At 36.0% G+C, this 17047-nt stretch overlaps 1 protein-coding gene across 3 annotated transcripts in view; it reads right to left on the minus strand.

Annotated features, from left to right (window-relative positions):
* Lama4 (laminin subunit alpha 4) overlaps nt 1–17047 on the minus strand; it is a 139674-nt gene that overhangs the window by 95694 nt on the left and 26933 nt on the right. For all 3 annotated transcript variants that reach the window (XM_058574377.1, XM_046429937.2, XM_046429939.2), the window contains exon 3: nt 7040–7141. In XM_058574377.1, coding sequence (XP_058430360.1) covers nt 7040–7141 — 102 coding nt within the window. The remainder of the gene's footprint in view (nt 1–7039; nt 7142–17047) is intronic.

Raw genomic sequence — 17047 nt, forward strand, 5'->3', positions numbered from 1 at the left:
GTAAGTGTTAAGAAAGACATTCAGGCACTAACTCTAACTCCTTCGCAAGAGAGGAAATACATTTGGTCACCACATGAGCATAGGTACTTGATTAGGATTTCCTTTTATCAGTACATTATAGTTATGCATAATAGTTGACTTCATTTGGACAAAATCAGACATGCATGGAATTTGATTTACTTCATTTCAGTCGTCAGGGCCCCTCTACCTTTAATGTAGGAAAAGAGCTGCAAAGAGTCAGATTAGCCTTCACGTGATTTGTCAGCATGCTTTATGCAAAACTAGATTGATGGATTTCAATGCATATACAAAGAGGTCAAACCTGTTTTCCAGATAAGTTAATATTTCATCTATATTTTGGATTTTAATTTTCTCATGTGCATGAGGTAAGGTTTTCTAGAAGGTACCTGACATAGGCATCATCACATCATCACAGACTGATGTGGAAGCAGGTAGAAGGATCCAACTGCTTCCTTTTTTGTTTTTATTTTTGTGGTGCTGAGGATTGAACCCAGAGCCTCACCCATACTAGTCATCCAACTGCCTTCCTTTAAGCCAGACATTAGACATATTTTAAATTTGTAAAATACGCTTATCTTTTATAAAAACATGATTTATGTTAATTTGCAATAGATTTATTATGCTATTTTTAAATAAATTTGTAAGTATTATAATTTTTTCAGTTTAAATTTAAAATTCAGTGAACAAAAGCTCTTGTATCTTTATTCTTTATTTTTTTCATTTTAAAAAAAATTTTTGGTTCTTTTTACATATACATGACAGTAGAGTATATTTTGACATATACATATATGGAGTGTAACTTATTCTAATTAGGATCCATTTTTGTGGTTATACATTATGTGGAGTTTCATTGGTTGTGCATTCATATATAAACATAGGAAGATTATGTCCAATTCATTTTACTGTCTTTCCTACTCCAATCCATCCTTCCTTTCCTTCATTCTCCTTTGTTTAATACAATGAACTTCTACTTTTGTCTCCCACTCCCTTCTTATGTATTAGCATTCACATATCAGAGAGAATACTTGACCCTTGTTTTTTGAGGATTAGCTTATTTCACTTAGCATGATAGTCTCCAGTTCTATCCAAGAGACCTCTTAGGCAGGGACATCCACATACTGAACGTAAAATTATGGGAAAAAACGTATCATTCACATGAATCTCATAAACAAGCAGAGGTTTCTATCTTCATATCAGATAAAATGGACTTCAAGCCAAAGTTAATCAGAAGGGACAAAGAAGGCCATTTCATACTGCTTAAGGGGATTATACATCAACAAAGTATGACAATCTTAAACATTTATGGCCCAAACAATGGAGAATCTACATACATCAAACAAGCCCCTCACAATTTCAAAAATCAAATAGATGACAACACAATAATATTGGATAGGCAACTTTAACATGCCTCTCTCATCACTGGATAGATTTTCCAAACTAAAACTAACTATAGAAGTTATACAACTAAAAATATACAATTTATAATTCAGACTTAACAAACATATATAAAATATTTCATCTATCAATGACTGACATACACTTTCTTCTCAGAAGCTATGGATCCTTCTCTAAAATAGACCATATCTTAGGCCACAAAGCAACTCTTAGCAAATACAAACAACAGAGATAGTATCTTCAATCAAAAGAGCACAAAGAGTATGTAAAACCATACAGTTTGATGAAAGCTTTTCGCTGAATTAGTCAGTACTTCTTCTTCCTCAAAGTGCACACAAATCCCTTAAAGGTCTGGTGACACTATGAGTTCTGATTTAGGACATCTTGGGTGAAATTTGGGAATCTTCATTTCTAACAAGCTCTAATATATTGCTAATTCTGCTTATTTAGACTACACTCTGAGAAGCAGAGATCTAGACAGAAATACCTAGTATTGATAGCACTGCTTACTGGTACTAAGGGTTGGGCCCAAGCCCAATAGTATAACCTACTTCAATAAAGGAATGAACAAAGTATTTCATAAATTACACAATTAAAATTTTTTTGCATTTAGATTATCTTGTCATTTTAGTAACCAATGCATTCATGTACTTAATAAACCTGGATTAAGTTGCTATCATGATAGACAATAAGATATGATTGTTACCAAGATGAAGACAACCTGTTTTTTGCCTTTGAGGAACTCATGGACTTGTGCAAGAAACAGAGAGATAAGTAAAACATATTGTGCGCTCAGGGCTATGAGTGAGTCAAGTATGAAGCTCATTTCTGCTACAGACAAAGATAAGGAAAATGCATCCTCTCAGGAGGACTCCTGAGAAAGTTGAAGGATTACTGGAGGTGGTAACATGTGACCTAGGTTTGAAGTCATCCTTCAAGAACTCTCAGGTCTAGATCCCTACCACCACCACCACCAACACACACACACACACACACACACACACACACAATCTGGGGAATAAGGTTAGGCAAGTTTAGGTGGCAGTGTGCTCGGGGTGGCTGGAGTAGAAACTTCTAGAGGATTTTAGAAAGAGGGTCCCTTTATTAGGTTGTATTGTTGAAAGACATCTCCACTGCTGTTCAAGAGGCAGATTAGAGGAAGGACAGTTGGGAAGATGGGGCAGCAGTCAGGAAGGGATGCTGAAGTCCAGAATGAAGGCAGTAGCAGGCATAGAAGAGAGAAGGCTCTGTCCTAGTTTGCACTAGTTGTATATGGTGTCAAAATGAATGTTAGTTAGGAAGAAATGGAAGTTGATGAAGCATTTGGGACTTCTAAGCACCAAGCATCGGGGACCCACAGAATTGCTCTGTCATTAAGTGAGGTGGAGAATACAAGAGGAGGATCAAGCTCAGGTTGTGAAAGGGAGAATTAACAATGTATAGAGAATCTAGCTTCTGTCACGTTCTTATGTCAATGAGAAAAAAAAATAGAGACTTCACTTAACTATTCATCCTTATAAATCTTTTATGTAAGTCTGATTTTATATCAGAATTTTAGCTATCACGGAATTAGAGTGATCACTATTTGTAAAATTTCAGATTTTTACATTTTCAATGTATTGGAAAATTATCAAAACTTAAGTGTAAGGATTATGCTCTTGTTCTAGATATCAATTTTACAATTGCAAGTACAATAAGATATGTCGGTATTTTCAGTTCCTTCTTGGTTCCTTCTTGGTTTGGAAATGAGTGTGATTTTTTTGCTACGCATGTTTAGTCTTATAGGAACATACATGGTTTGTTTCTGCCCATCACATGTAATAAAGGAGAATTAAAAAAAATAAGATAGTAGTGCCTAAAGAAATTACAAATGATTTCCCTTTTCTGACAGGATTTTAATTAGGCTTTGAGAATAATAAAAATCTATTAGTTTTCAATATATTCAGTTACCTTCTTTCTCCATTGTGTTTAGAATTGGCTAAAACTCCATTTGAATACCAATATATTTAAGAAAATTTTGTTTAGTTGTAGATGGACACAACACAATTTGTTTATGTGATGCTGAGGATTGAACCCAGTGCCCCACACATGCAAGGTAAGTGCTCTATCACCCCAGCCCAAATACCAATATATTTTTAATTATAAAACTACTCAGGGAGTTTCAGAAAATTTAGACAAGTGTACAATACGCAAAAGCTAAAAGAAGATAATAAAACCACCACTCAAAATATCTAACATTTTGATGTGCTTTTTCTAGATCTTAATGATAATTTTGTAGCTCTTCTGATGTTTCAAATCTGAATATTTGCTTCACATTTAGGATTGTTTTTTCTGAAATGCTGACACAAATCCTGAAATCTTTTTTATTCTATTGTCACAGAACATATGGGAGTTATGTCATGTTTCCAAAGGTCCAATGGTCTTTTTTTAAAAAATATTTTTTTTAGTTGTCGATGTACCTTTATTTTGCTTATTTATATGCAGTTCTGAGACTCAAACCCAGTGCCTCACACATGCTTGGCAAGCATTCTACCACTGAGCTGGGTTGTAACCCCAGCCCAGTCCAGTGGTCTTAAGCTTCATGACTTTGGTAATGTTCACAAGCATTTTCAGGTAGGTATTCTGTCACTATGATCCTTCAGTTCACACAGTGGGAGTACTTAACACAGAGTATAGAAAAGGTCTGACACGGAGCTGGTGCTTAAAAAATATTTGTTAAATGTATGTATTAAGTCAATAGACAAATCAATTTTTAATCAAAAGGAAGCTGAGGAGCTCAGTGATAAATTTCAAGTTAGGTTTGCTCTACTCCAGTACTAGGCATGAGTTTCTGGCTTTCTCCAAATTGCTGAGTGTCAGTTCTTTAGATGGTAACTTGCCTTAGTTAGGCCCCTTCTTGGTTCTCTGTATCTAGCTTCTAGAGCTAGGAGAAAATACAGATTTATCTGTGACCAGACATTCTTGCTTCCAGATACCTGACTGCTTCCAGCTGCTTTTCTCCCTCAATCTTATTTTGTATTTCCTTCTGGGATCCTTCTAGAGCTGACTGGTCATTATCTACTGGAATTGCCCAGCCTCTGGAGCCCCACCCCACCGAGAACCCTGCCTAAGGCGCTGTAGTTCTGATAAAATGCAAAGGGTCCTCTTAGAAAAAATGTTCAACACATAATAGATTTTGAAGCCATTTTTCACTCAGTCACCTTTTTGTATTGGGAAGATGTGTGTTCTACTAGTGAAGTGTCTTTGCTTGTCTGATGTCTAAAATGGTAGCATAATTATGTTGGTGAATGAGTTAGTTCACTAACTAGTTAGAGTCTGTCTATAAATTATAAGAACAACTTGACAGTGGAATTTAGGAATAATTAGAAGCACATGGGAGTAGACACTGAAGATACAGGGGCTCCATAACCCTTCAAAATAAAGGCAAAAACTGAAAGAAGATTTTACTTTTTGATTGCTTATGGAAGATTGGAGAGATAAATCAGGCAACCTGTAAAAACTGACTGAAACACTAGTGATCATAATAAGATGCACGAAGTGTTTGTGTTGGAGACTCTGCTTCTCTGGCTCCCTGAAAGCTGAGGATAATCTGGGGTGACAGGGTAGGAGCCAACCCACCTTAACCTGCTCTCTTAGTAGACTGGAATAGGGACATCAAAGGAAACAGAAAAAATGAGTTTCATTCCAGTGTGACTCTATAGACAATACATTTGCCAATTAAGTGACCAAATATTACTTCTGTATTTGCAAGCCTTTTCTGTTCCTTTACTTACATGTAATTAAATAGAAATTATATCTTTTTCATTTTGAAATCAAATTTGTAAGAATACAAATATGGGTATCTCTGTGAGAATATATTGTGGGAGATTTTTTTTTTTACTTCAAATTTCAAACACAATATACATATATGTATATATTAAACTTTAATCAGGGAATAAAGTATATTTTTCTCTAGACTGGGTGGGATGAGGGAATTACCAGTAAGAAGAATAGAACGGCTATTTCTTTTCATTTAAATTTTCTATCTTGGAATGAAGTAATTGCAGGAAGATTAAGAACTTCCCTGGGTGTACATGTAAATAAATGTTAAACACCCTAGCCCATACCAAGGATTTTATTAAAACTTCATATGCTCCAGAAACTGGGAAGAAAGCCCACGATGACCATCCCTCTCAGAAGTTCATGTCTAGGTCAGAGATAAAACCATGATTGCTTTTGTCCTGACAATGTCATTGTAAAGAAGAAAGGCTTTGTCACTTCTCTTGATAGGCACCAGAAGAAGGGACTTTGTTCCCCTTTAGTCTATTTCAGTCTTTCATCTTACCAGTTGCTTAACAGCAGCTGATAGGCTTGATGGGTCCCTATTGTGTTTTGTTTTAATAAACCAGATAACGGAAGAAATTTTAATTGGTCAAATTATCAGAGATGTACATTATTAGTTCAAGTGTATGCATGGGATTTTTTTCTTTTCCAAATGTCACTGGGATTAAAATAACAGGAAACCGGAGATGGAAGCATTAGATAGGGGTAGACTTTGGCAGCTGCATGTGCCTACACTGCTACGGAGGACATCCTGGATGTAATGGTTGTTTAAGAAGATGGGGGAAGGGGAAGACAAATATGAGGACTGTACAAACACTACAAAGAGATAGCAACATTTAGCATTATGCCTCTTAATTCTCTGTCCCTAGAAAAATGGCAACTTTAAGGTTTAAAAATAAATGAAAGCATTCTGATTTGCATCTTAATGTGAAGTGTGAGTAAAATAGCACCTTCCTATATGCACCTTGGAGGCTGCTTATGATCAAGATTAACTGTTTAATAGGGACAATTATGCTAATTTTGAGTGTATTTAAATAAGTGCTCTTGTAGCTTAAGCAAAACTACTCTTGATGTTTAAGAAAGGCTCTTTTGCCCCATAGGAACTTAAAACTTGAGTTTTCTTGCTACATCAAAAGGCTGATGGAAAACAACCCATGATCTTAGTGCATAAGTACTTAAAAATGCCGCCTCCCCCATGACTTCTACTGAAGTCACTTGTAGTAAATATTTCAGTGGCCATATTTACCAAGTCATTTCTTCATTTATTGAAAATGAGAAATATGTAACAGGTATGGAAGGCTTTTCAGTCTTTATCTGTATCATGTTTCACTGAAGAACAGCCTTTTGAGGAATTCATTTTAGTTAAGGAAAAAAATCTCTTTGGGACTTGAACATAGAATTAAATCACAAGGCCAAAGCTTCATCTTCATTTGGTTCAAACTTAAAAACTGATTTTGGTCTATAGGCCTGATTATCTTACATTTTATAACAGGCTATGCAACAACTGTTTTATTCTGCTTTATGTGTGATGAAGTCAAACATATGGCAAACTATACTATTACAGAGGAATCTTGATGGGTGGTTCCCCTCTGTGTATCATCTATAATCCCATCACTGTTGGCCTACAGCAGGAAACCAGCTGCAGAGGGTGGCGAGGCACAAGCCTCTGAGCACATATGCACATTCAAGCAAATGCCTTGGTGGCCACTTAAAATCAGGAGGCGTTCACATGTTGTGTTTTACAGGAAAAAGTGAAGGGTGGAAAAAGACAGCAGTTTGCTCCTGCATGTTCCCAACTTACCACACAGAATCCAGAGCCATCGGAGCACTCATTGGAATTACCGTTACAGTCACAGGGTAAGCATTCTCCTGACAGGGCGCGAAAGAATCCAGTGTCACATTTCTGCAACAGATGGAGTAAAAAGCATTTTAATTCTCAAAAAGTTCCATTTTGGTCAGTATTTTCTGAGAGAAACAATAGAAGATGATTATTAAACTAACTAAATATGTCTTTAAAAGTATACTAAACTGAACTATTTATACTACCATTTAGTGATAGATGTTGTATACACAATGTTTCTTGTTGCATAATTTCTTTCCCTCTTCTTTCACTTTGCAGGAGAGGAGGAACACCCTTACCACTGTTCCATCAGTGAAAAGGTGAATAAGAAGATTTTAATAACAGTAAGAGAGAAATTTTGTAGCAAAGCAAAACCAAACCAAACCAACCATGACTGAGTATTAATCAGGATGAGGAATTACATTATGTTCCCTATAAACAAAGATTTCTCGTTTCAGAAATTACTGACTATGGCCTAACTACGTAGAGCTGTAGCTTTCATAAATGTGGTCTCTTAAAAACTTTATTTCTTCAGATTCTAACATTTTAAAGGGAAGGGTAAGAAAGTTAATGAATTCTTACACTTGCAGGCCCTGTTGGGTGCTGATTATATATTTCACAATTCTGAGAGGAACAGATTATTTTCCTTTATTCTAGTGATGAGATAATGAGACCCAGAGAAGCTAAGTGGCTTGTGGGGAGGTTGCACCATTCTCAATGCACCAGTTGACCTGCACAATAATGAATTTCCCTCCCCAAACATCACCAGTGCCTTCAGCTGAGAAACACTGTGAAATGATCCGCTGTTTATGTGATTGGGCTTAGGATAAGTATTCAATGTGCTTTTGGGTCTGTCTCTGTGATGAAGGGCAGAAATGTCATGATAGGCCCGGAAGTGCACTCTGACCCTTCAGACAGGCTTCCATCTGAAGAATTCCAGACAGAAAAGAATGGTGATTGTTTTCACAGTCTTACAGAGTATGAGATTCAACATCACCCCCCTTCCATGGACCCATTGTAGTTTGTACTGTCTTGGCTACCAGGAAATTTTTCATGATATCTGGCTGAATTCCTTCTGACTGCTCTACAAACCCATTTCCTCTTATTATTATTTTTTCTGTAAATAAAGAATGACTAGACACCATGCACAGCATTAAAAACACTACCTTTGGGGCTGGGGCTGTAGCTCAGTGGCAGAGTGCTTGCCTTGGGTGCGGGAGATACTAGGTTCGATCCTGAGCACCACATAAAAAAATACACAAATAAAATAAAGGCATGCTATCCATCTATAACTGCAAAAAAAAAATTTAAAAAATACCACCTTTGTAGACCCCAAATTTAATATGTTCATTTTAAGGTTTAATAGAGAATAATGACATTGTCTGTGAAGAAAATATATTTCACTTAAGTGAGAGGAAGGGAAGCTGAGAGGGACAATTTATAATTTATAATGGAGAGTTTGTGGCTGATGGTAAGTCTTTTTCTCAGTTTTTCCAAATTGAGAGGTAATAAAAGAGAGGAAAAGGCATTAAAATTGCAGCAGGAAGCATTTAATTTAGATCATCTAATTTCATGTTTTTAGGTATTGTCATAAAGTAAAACATACATGTTTTCACTCTGATGCAGTAGACAGATGGATGTGTTTGCCTATATCTATTTCTAGATATTCATATCCACATCTACAGTGATACCAATATAGACCTTAATCTAGACATATATGTGTGTATAAGTATCAGGTTGTATGTACCTCAGAGATTCATAAGTTAATAACTTACTATGTGTGCTGTAACTTGAACTTCTCCATTTTATTTAAAAATGAATATTGCTTGTAATCCATAAAATTGATTTGATGACCCACGAATGCATTACATTTTGCAAGTGGCAGGGTTTTAGTTATAAGAGTAGTTTAGATTAGCATGGGTCTTAATATTAGTCATCTCAGTAATCCCCAAAACTGGTTTCCAAGCTCTCTGACCATATTATATTCACCTGAGGAGCTTCTGATTCAGTACTTCTAATAATGAAGCCAAGTAATTGGGATTTTATTAATAAATAAATTTTGTATTTTAAAAGAACTTTAGATTTATAGAAGAATTGAAAAGGGTCTGCAGTTTTAAAAAGCTGCCCCCAAGATTCTGATATTCATTCCACCAGGTATAGAAAACATCTCTCACAGTGCTTTGTGTATGTTAATTTCTCAGCTAACATTAGGTGATTTGAATGGTTTGGACCAGTATAGCACACTTGAGATAAGTTTTTGCAAACCATTGGTATATACTGTTAACTTACCCACTGCTCTCTGCTAGGGCTGGGCTGGTCTTAAGTATTTCTCAATAGTCCAGTTGGACTGACTACATGCAAGATGAAATCTTTATGTTGTGCCAAATTTAGGAGAAAACTTCACTTGGAGAATTAGTCATTATTCACTTATCTACTACTCCCCAGGCTGAGGCTATAACCTTGGGTGAGGCTATGACCTTGGGTGAAGGATGACTTGCTCCAGTCTCATACTGTGAGAGATGGGAAGAAAAAAGGGAGGTAGGGATAGCGCTGTGTTGAGCAGTCATTTGGCCTCCTGCCAAGAAAGGGATGGGGTGGAGGGTGGAAATCTAGCAAATTCCTTTCCTGCTGGAGAATGTCCACCTGAATGAATTACATTTTCCAATTCCTCTCTTCAGAGGGCAAGCATTACCACTTAAAAACTCACATGCATGCAACATATAGGGAAGTGGAAGCTCTGGGCATGGAGAGATTCTGATGCCACCACTAGAGCCTATTTAGAAATTCCCTGAAATAGAGTTGTTAAATGGTTTTAGAGAAGTTTAATTACCCTGAAGGAAGACAAATTTGTTTCTTTGTGTGGAAATATTTCATTATGGCCCCTGAGAATCCTGGGATCTTTTCACCGAGTCTTTTCTTAAAATTCTACAGAAACCAGTAAATTAACTTTTTACAATAATAAAAGGCAAATATTTTCAAGAATGAAAGCAGAGCTATATTTCTCAGTTTTGCTTCTGGTTAATAAACATTATGCATAGTAATTCTAACACTTGTGTTATTTAGTGGCATGTGGGAATTGGTCTTCTCACAAACTAAATTGATGGCTATTTTCTTTTGGAAGATTCTCCAGAATTTAATGAACAAAGATGGGGTTTGGGTATGCACATGAGTGCCTGAGCAAGAGAAGAAATCTTATAGTTGATCGTTTAGGTGCCATATGGCACATTCTTTCCTATGTGAGAAGACTGACCTACAGAAGACAACTAATAGGCAAACTTCAGAGGACACGTATAATAATTATAATGATAATTGTAATGAGTTACCATCAATGTCATTCAACTTTGTAAGAGGTTCAGACTGATCTAAATCTTCTTCTTTCTCCACTATAACATGCTGCCCCTCATAAATAAATAAATAAATAATTGAATTTAATTTTTAATTAATTGAACATATTTAAGACACTGGGTAGGTCATGTTGCATAATTTTTCATTTTAGCCCACAACAGACTTATGAAGTAGGCTCTATTATCTGCATTTTGCATATAGGGAATTTGTGGCTTATAGAGACTTATAGACCCAAAAAACACATATAAGAAATGGAGGACACAGGCTTTAGATCCTTTTTTTTTTTCAAGTTTGAACTCTTAATATACTATTAGTATATTCAGCCAAGTCTTTCTTGTTGAATTTTTAAGTTATTTCCAAGTTTTTTGTTATTATAGACGTTGTGAAGCAGGCTGAAATAGATAAAATGTGTACACAATCATCTTTAAACCCAGAAAAATATTTGAAAATGAACACAATACTTTAAAATATATAGATTATTAATGTATGAAACCACTGAGTGAGAATATTTCCTTTTAAAGTAATTTGTTTTTAAAAAATTTTCATGTTGACTAGTTACTGTCCACAAAATCATTTTATGAAGAGACATTTTATGTCTCTCCATTATTACAGCTTTCCTCCTGCTCTACCATTAAGATTGGATTAAGGCAGTGCAGAGGTGCCTGCCTGTTATCCCAGCAGTTCAGGAGAATGAGGGAGGAGGATAGCAAATTTGACGCCAGTCTTGGCAACTTAGTCAGACTTTGGCTGTAACTCAGGGGTAAAGTGACCCTGGGCTCAATCCCCAATAATCCACCTCCCTAAATTGGATTGATCAATACCATTTACTTCTGCCTGTGAAGAATAAGAATAAAAATTCCCATTTAGCTACTTTGTTAGGAGTAGCATGAGGTCTGGCTTGTAGTTAAAAAAAAAAAAAATCAGTGTTTGTGAACTTGCCTAATTTCCATTTGTAGAAATCAGAACCAGAGAGAAGTTTAAAAGGAAACGATATGGGATGTCCACATGTGAACTCATGTTTAAAGGGACTTGTGAAAGTATAGGTGTTATTGTAGAAGGCATTATTTCCAGAAGCCCATTATGCAATCATAATATTAATTATTTAATGAGATAGAATTATAAAAAATTAAGACTGTTTTTTAAACAAAGGGATAGTATTTATGTAACTATGTGATCATTTTTGTCCTTATTTGAAGAAGTCCCTTTGAGAATACTAGACTCATACCAACAATGATGTCATTGTACAGCATTTTTTCTTAAAATTTTTTTCTTAAAAATTTAAAATCATGCTATTTTGAAGAACAGACCAGTCTGCACCCTTTGGATGTGGTTAACTTCTAAAAGTCATTTGGAATTATTAAATAAAGTGAGAACCAAGCTAAGTAATTCAATTTTAGGTTAAAAATTTTCAGAAATCTCACTCTATTTTCTAAATATTGTCACAGATGAGTTAGTTAACTAACCACAAGCCATTAATTTTTACACAGGCATTGAATCTCTGTGCGAGTCGTAATTTCTATTGAAATTCCTAATTGACTAAACTATTTAAATGCTCTAATAGCATCCTATACAAATTTAAGGTACTCAATTACTCATTAAAACAAACAATAATAGTAAAAAATTGATGGGATTTAAGATGTGTCTAAAGTTAGTATCAGAGAGTGTGAGGCACAACCTGTAGTCCCTGAGTAGATACACATGACCCAAAGAGAATCAGATGTAATCTCCTGTTCCAACGAGTGACAAAAAATTAATTATAATAAAATTTCATTACAAAGACCACACTCTATAACTCTGCTGCCTACTCTAATAGGATTGGACGTATAACTGGAATAGACATTTGCACTGTGTCTTCAACTAAGGATCTATAAACATTTTACAAATATCAACTCAACTCATCTTCATTCCTAAATTAAACTTTTAGAGTTTTGATTCACCAATTCTTTCTTTAATTTATGGAAGCTCAAAAGTGGAAATCTAAATTTATGCACCAATATCCAGCATTGCTATCTTCCAAATTAGTATAACAACCCACATTAAATTATCTTTCTGCTTGTTATTTTTTTTTGTGTGTGTGTGACTCCACTTTCTTCTTGTTTCTAGGCAACAGTGATTTTAGCTCTAGTTTTAGTGTTAGTGAGCTCCATTTTTTGTCAGTACACAATAAAAGTTATTCTAAATAGAATATTATGCTCACTTAAGGGCTAAAGCTTTATGCCCTCACCCAGAGTCTGTGGGTCCTGTACAATGCTACTTTCATCTGCATGAAAATTGGGCAGATTTGGAACCTGATAGAATTCAGAGATCTTCTAGTGGGAATCAACCAATTGAATCTACTTAAAAATATCAATTTAGACTTTATTGAGAAGAAATGACTTCTAAGAACAGTGAATTTATTAGATGATGAGGCATTTCATTTTTTTCTGTGTCTATAAAAGTAAAAGGTAAAATGTCTGAGATGGAAAGAAGCCCCCAATTTTAAGCTATCAACTTTTATTCTGTTATCAGAACAAGGCTATCAGGTTCTGTTATTTTTTTCACATAGGGCTTTACATATCCTGATTTTCTCATATACAGACCTATGTTCAAAGTGCCCAAATGAGTCAAATACATTATGCAATGTGCTTATACAGACATTGGCTTCTTGATTGATTTTACTTGAATCTGGAGAAAATTACCCATGTATCCTCCCTTGGGTATGTCTAAGCTCTTATTTGCGTAATTGAAATTCCCCACATTTTAATAGACAAAGTTAAGTTTTAGATTTTGACAGTGATTTCACCATAGCTTGATTAAGAAACTGGTTTCAACATTCCCAAGATATACCCAGTTCAAAGGCATTTCTTCTTAAGATTGTTGTGATAAAACTAGGATAAAAGCTAACATGCACCATTTTGCTGGTTTCTCCTAACTAGCTCTGAGAGCCACCTTTGTGCTTATTGCTTTAGGCCCATGTCTGCCACACCTTGTCAAGTTTACAAAGCACTCCAGCTCTTAATTGAATTACCAATGAAAGGACAGTGACTCAGATCATGAGAATTTCTGAGGAACACAGAGATGTCTGGACAATCTTAAGACTGATCCTTTAATTTAGTAGAGTGGAGAGAAGTTATTTTCATAGTACTAATGCCACACTTATGGGGCTATTCCTCATTATTCTTTATTGACTAATAGGTATTCTCATGGGTGGAAACCATTGCTCCACTCACAGATCTCAAAACCTATTCATCAAACATTTACTTGGACCATAGATACCAACAGACTTGAGGTCTGTTGAAATACTACTTTTGCTAATAAATCCCTCTTTATGTGCAAAATTTAAAGAATCAAACGAGGAAGTTAACAGCCCCTAAAGCCATACAGATTTTTCCTTTGAAGTATTGGATTTGGGAATGATTATGTTCATTAATATTTCTTTAATTTTCTCCTTGAAAAGTTACTTGAAATAATTTTTGAATTGTTCATTTATAGTAGTGATTGCCACTTACATAACATAATGAGGCTTCAGTGGTGTCTTTTTTCTTTTGTCTTGAAATAAATCTCTTGCTAACATCTGGCCTTTTGCTCTGGATTCTCCTTACTTGCCTCCTGTAACTGGATTATCCTTTCCACTCCTTGCCTTCTGAGCTATAGTTACACAACCTAGTCCCTGCCAGATTTTTTTTTTTATTTGAAAACTGGCTCAGTTTTATTTAATTTATTGGGGCAAATGCCATGGACACATTTCCAAGAAAGGAAGAGATGTAGCCCACAAAGGCCAGCTATAATAATGAGTAAAGAGAAATAACCTTAGATTTACAGGCATTTGGGGGATTTTGATGTGACTTCTTAACGATTTCCAAGCAATCAATGTTGTGAGATGACACATATCTCTGTCATCTTCATCTGGATTTTTATGAACAATAATGGCTAATATTTATGGACTGACACTAGCACTGAGTTAAGTGCTTTTCATGGATGATACAGTTTGTTCATTACATTTAATGGCCCACAGTCTTGCAAATATCTGCCTAAATTATCTTTTCTTTTTTACAGGAAGTTTGGAGGTTGAATTGTCTATAAATGACATGATTTCAGTGGACTCAGGGAAACTAGTAGTACTTTTCACTGGTTGGGATGTTTTGTCCGTTCCCCTGGCTAGAAGATGAAACTGCTTTGGTTTTGAAGGACTCTGTGTACTTCATTCAGTACCACCCTCAACCTGGATCCCTCAAGAGGCAAAATAGAAAGTGACTAGCAGGAAAGATCTTCCTTTCTTATATGTTTATGCATCACTGAGGGAATGCTACTATGAATTAGTAAGAAAGGAGAAATGCATTCCAAATTTCTATTGCATCCATTTAATCTCAGCAGATGATCTTGACTCTAAACAAGAACACAGAGGCAACTGGGCAGAAAATCTCATTCCAGCTCTCTTCTTCTTTGTAAAATTCCCCTCTGTCTTGATGCATCCTTATGTACTTTTACCCATCCCAGAAGAAGCAGTGCTACCCGTGGCAGGAAAGATGTGCTCTGTGCTCTGGGACCCACACATCTGTGGCCTTCAGACCCTGCATCATGCCATATTATCTCTCCCGACCATACCATCTGGGTCACTCAGCTTTTTCTTACAACATACCTGAGACAAATCAGCTTTTAAGGGGGAAAGTTTTACTTTGGCTCACAGTTTCAGATTTCTTGGCTCTGTCACTTTGGGCCTGTCATGGCACAGTACATCATGGTAGAAGCATGTTGCAGAAGAGGTCTCTTTGCATCATGGCAGCCAGGAAGCAAAGAGGGAGAAAGGAAGGGACGGAGGTCCCAATATCTCTGTTAGGGTCAGGTCTCCAGTGACCTAAGTGCCTTCCATTAGACCCTACCTTCTAAAGGTTTCACCATCTCCCAATAACACTGGAGGCTGACAACCCAAGACTTGAACATGTATATCTTTGTGGGGGCACTCCAATACAAACTATAGCACTATCCATTTTTTCACACGTCCAGTTATGAAGGGAGATAGTGAACACAGATAGATGTTGGGTCCTCTGTTGGATGAGACTTTACTTCTTCCTCTGAGCTCAGATTCTAAGAACACCTTCCCTCAGGTCCACTACCTTATGAATTCATTCACACTGGCTCTGTTTCCCTCATGCCAGTCAATGCCGCTACCAGTCATCTGGTTTCTGCCTCCATTACACCACTGACACTGAGCTGAAAAAGAAATCCATAGCTTGGCTTTCCCAGTCATACTTGTTCTCATTTTAGTGCTTGACATTGTTGAATCCCCTCCCTGAATTTCTCTCTTTTTTTTGGTTTCCAAGACAACTCTTTCCTCTGATTTTTCTCATGCCCATCTTTCTTTCTTAGATTTTTAGGGGGTTTCTCTTCCTCTGTTGCCCCTATGTGGTTGGTGTTCTACAGGGTACCTCCAAGGCACACATTTCCTTTTTCTATCTACATGTTTTGCCGGATGATGTGAACCCCTCCCAAAATTTCATCCTCCATCTATATTCTGGTGTCTCCAAATCTCTCTACACATCCCTGATCTCATTCTTTTATGTCACCCTCTTCTCTCCAAGGGCATGTCACCCAAGTCCATCTCCAGTTCTATAAGCTCATGGACATGAATGTGTCCCATGCCAACATTATTACAGCCTCTTCAAAACCTATTTTTGTCCTCATATTGTGTCTCAGTTAATGATAAAGATTATAGAAAGTAAAAGGAAAAAAGCAATGTATTAATATTTTTAAATTACATTAATATATTTTGGAAATGCTGTCAAAAGAGTGAATTCTGCCAGAATCAGAGAATGGTTTGCATGCAGAATGGCAGTATTTATGTGCTCAAGTTCTGTCTCTTCATTTTCATAGTCACTGTGCTCTCTGTGTTTATTTCAAATCTGTGTTTTAAATGCAGGCATGTGGAATACCACAGAGATTAGAGTCTCAAATCAGAAGTGACCTTATATAATTATGAACTGTTATAAATTTACTCTCTAAACTCACAGACCCCACCTATGTTGGGATGGACTGCAGGACTCAAAGTTTCCAAGTTGTTTTTTGTGTTGAACACCATGTTTATCAAAGGTTAAGTAATTGGAATGTGCTAATTTGAAGCTTACATATTTGTTACATTATTAGAACTCAACAGTAACCACAGCAACTGCCCAGAATTTGAACAACAAAAGATTTTTCTGGGAGGAGCATTTTGTCATTGACATTGTTTAGAGTTGCTGGCCTATGTTCATAAGCAAAAGCAGAGTGAGTCTGAATAAATTCTGTTTACTACTTTTAAATTTTCTACACACAATACACCCCCTTCTTGCCTCCACTTGGTTTAGACTGTTCCCACCTCTGTTGTCTTTTGTATGTCATTGTCGCCTAGAGTTTACTTTCTACCTCTGAAAGATTACCAAGATGGTTCTTTCTTCCTGTTCCCAACACCATAATTTAGTTTAGAATCTTGGCATTTTTCCCTCTTAAAATATTGTACTTACTGTTCTCTCTCTCACAAAACTGTCTCTCTTTGAGTTCATTTGTTATACCAGAATTAATTTTAAAAAACTTTATAGTACTACATTTCTACTTCAACCTCCTCCTAGTTACTCTTCATTCTTTTCCTACAAGAGTAAATGAAATTACTTA

This window comes from Marmota monax, unplaced genomic scaffold (genome assembly GCF_021218885.2).
Source record: "Marmota monax isolate L192 unplaced genomic scaffold, Marmota_monax_Labrador192_F-V1.1 WCK01_AAM20220418_F8-fsc00276, whole genome shotgun sequence".
NCBI lineage: Eukaryota > Metazoa > Chordata > Mammalia > Rodentia > Sciuridae > Marmota > Marmota monax.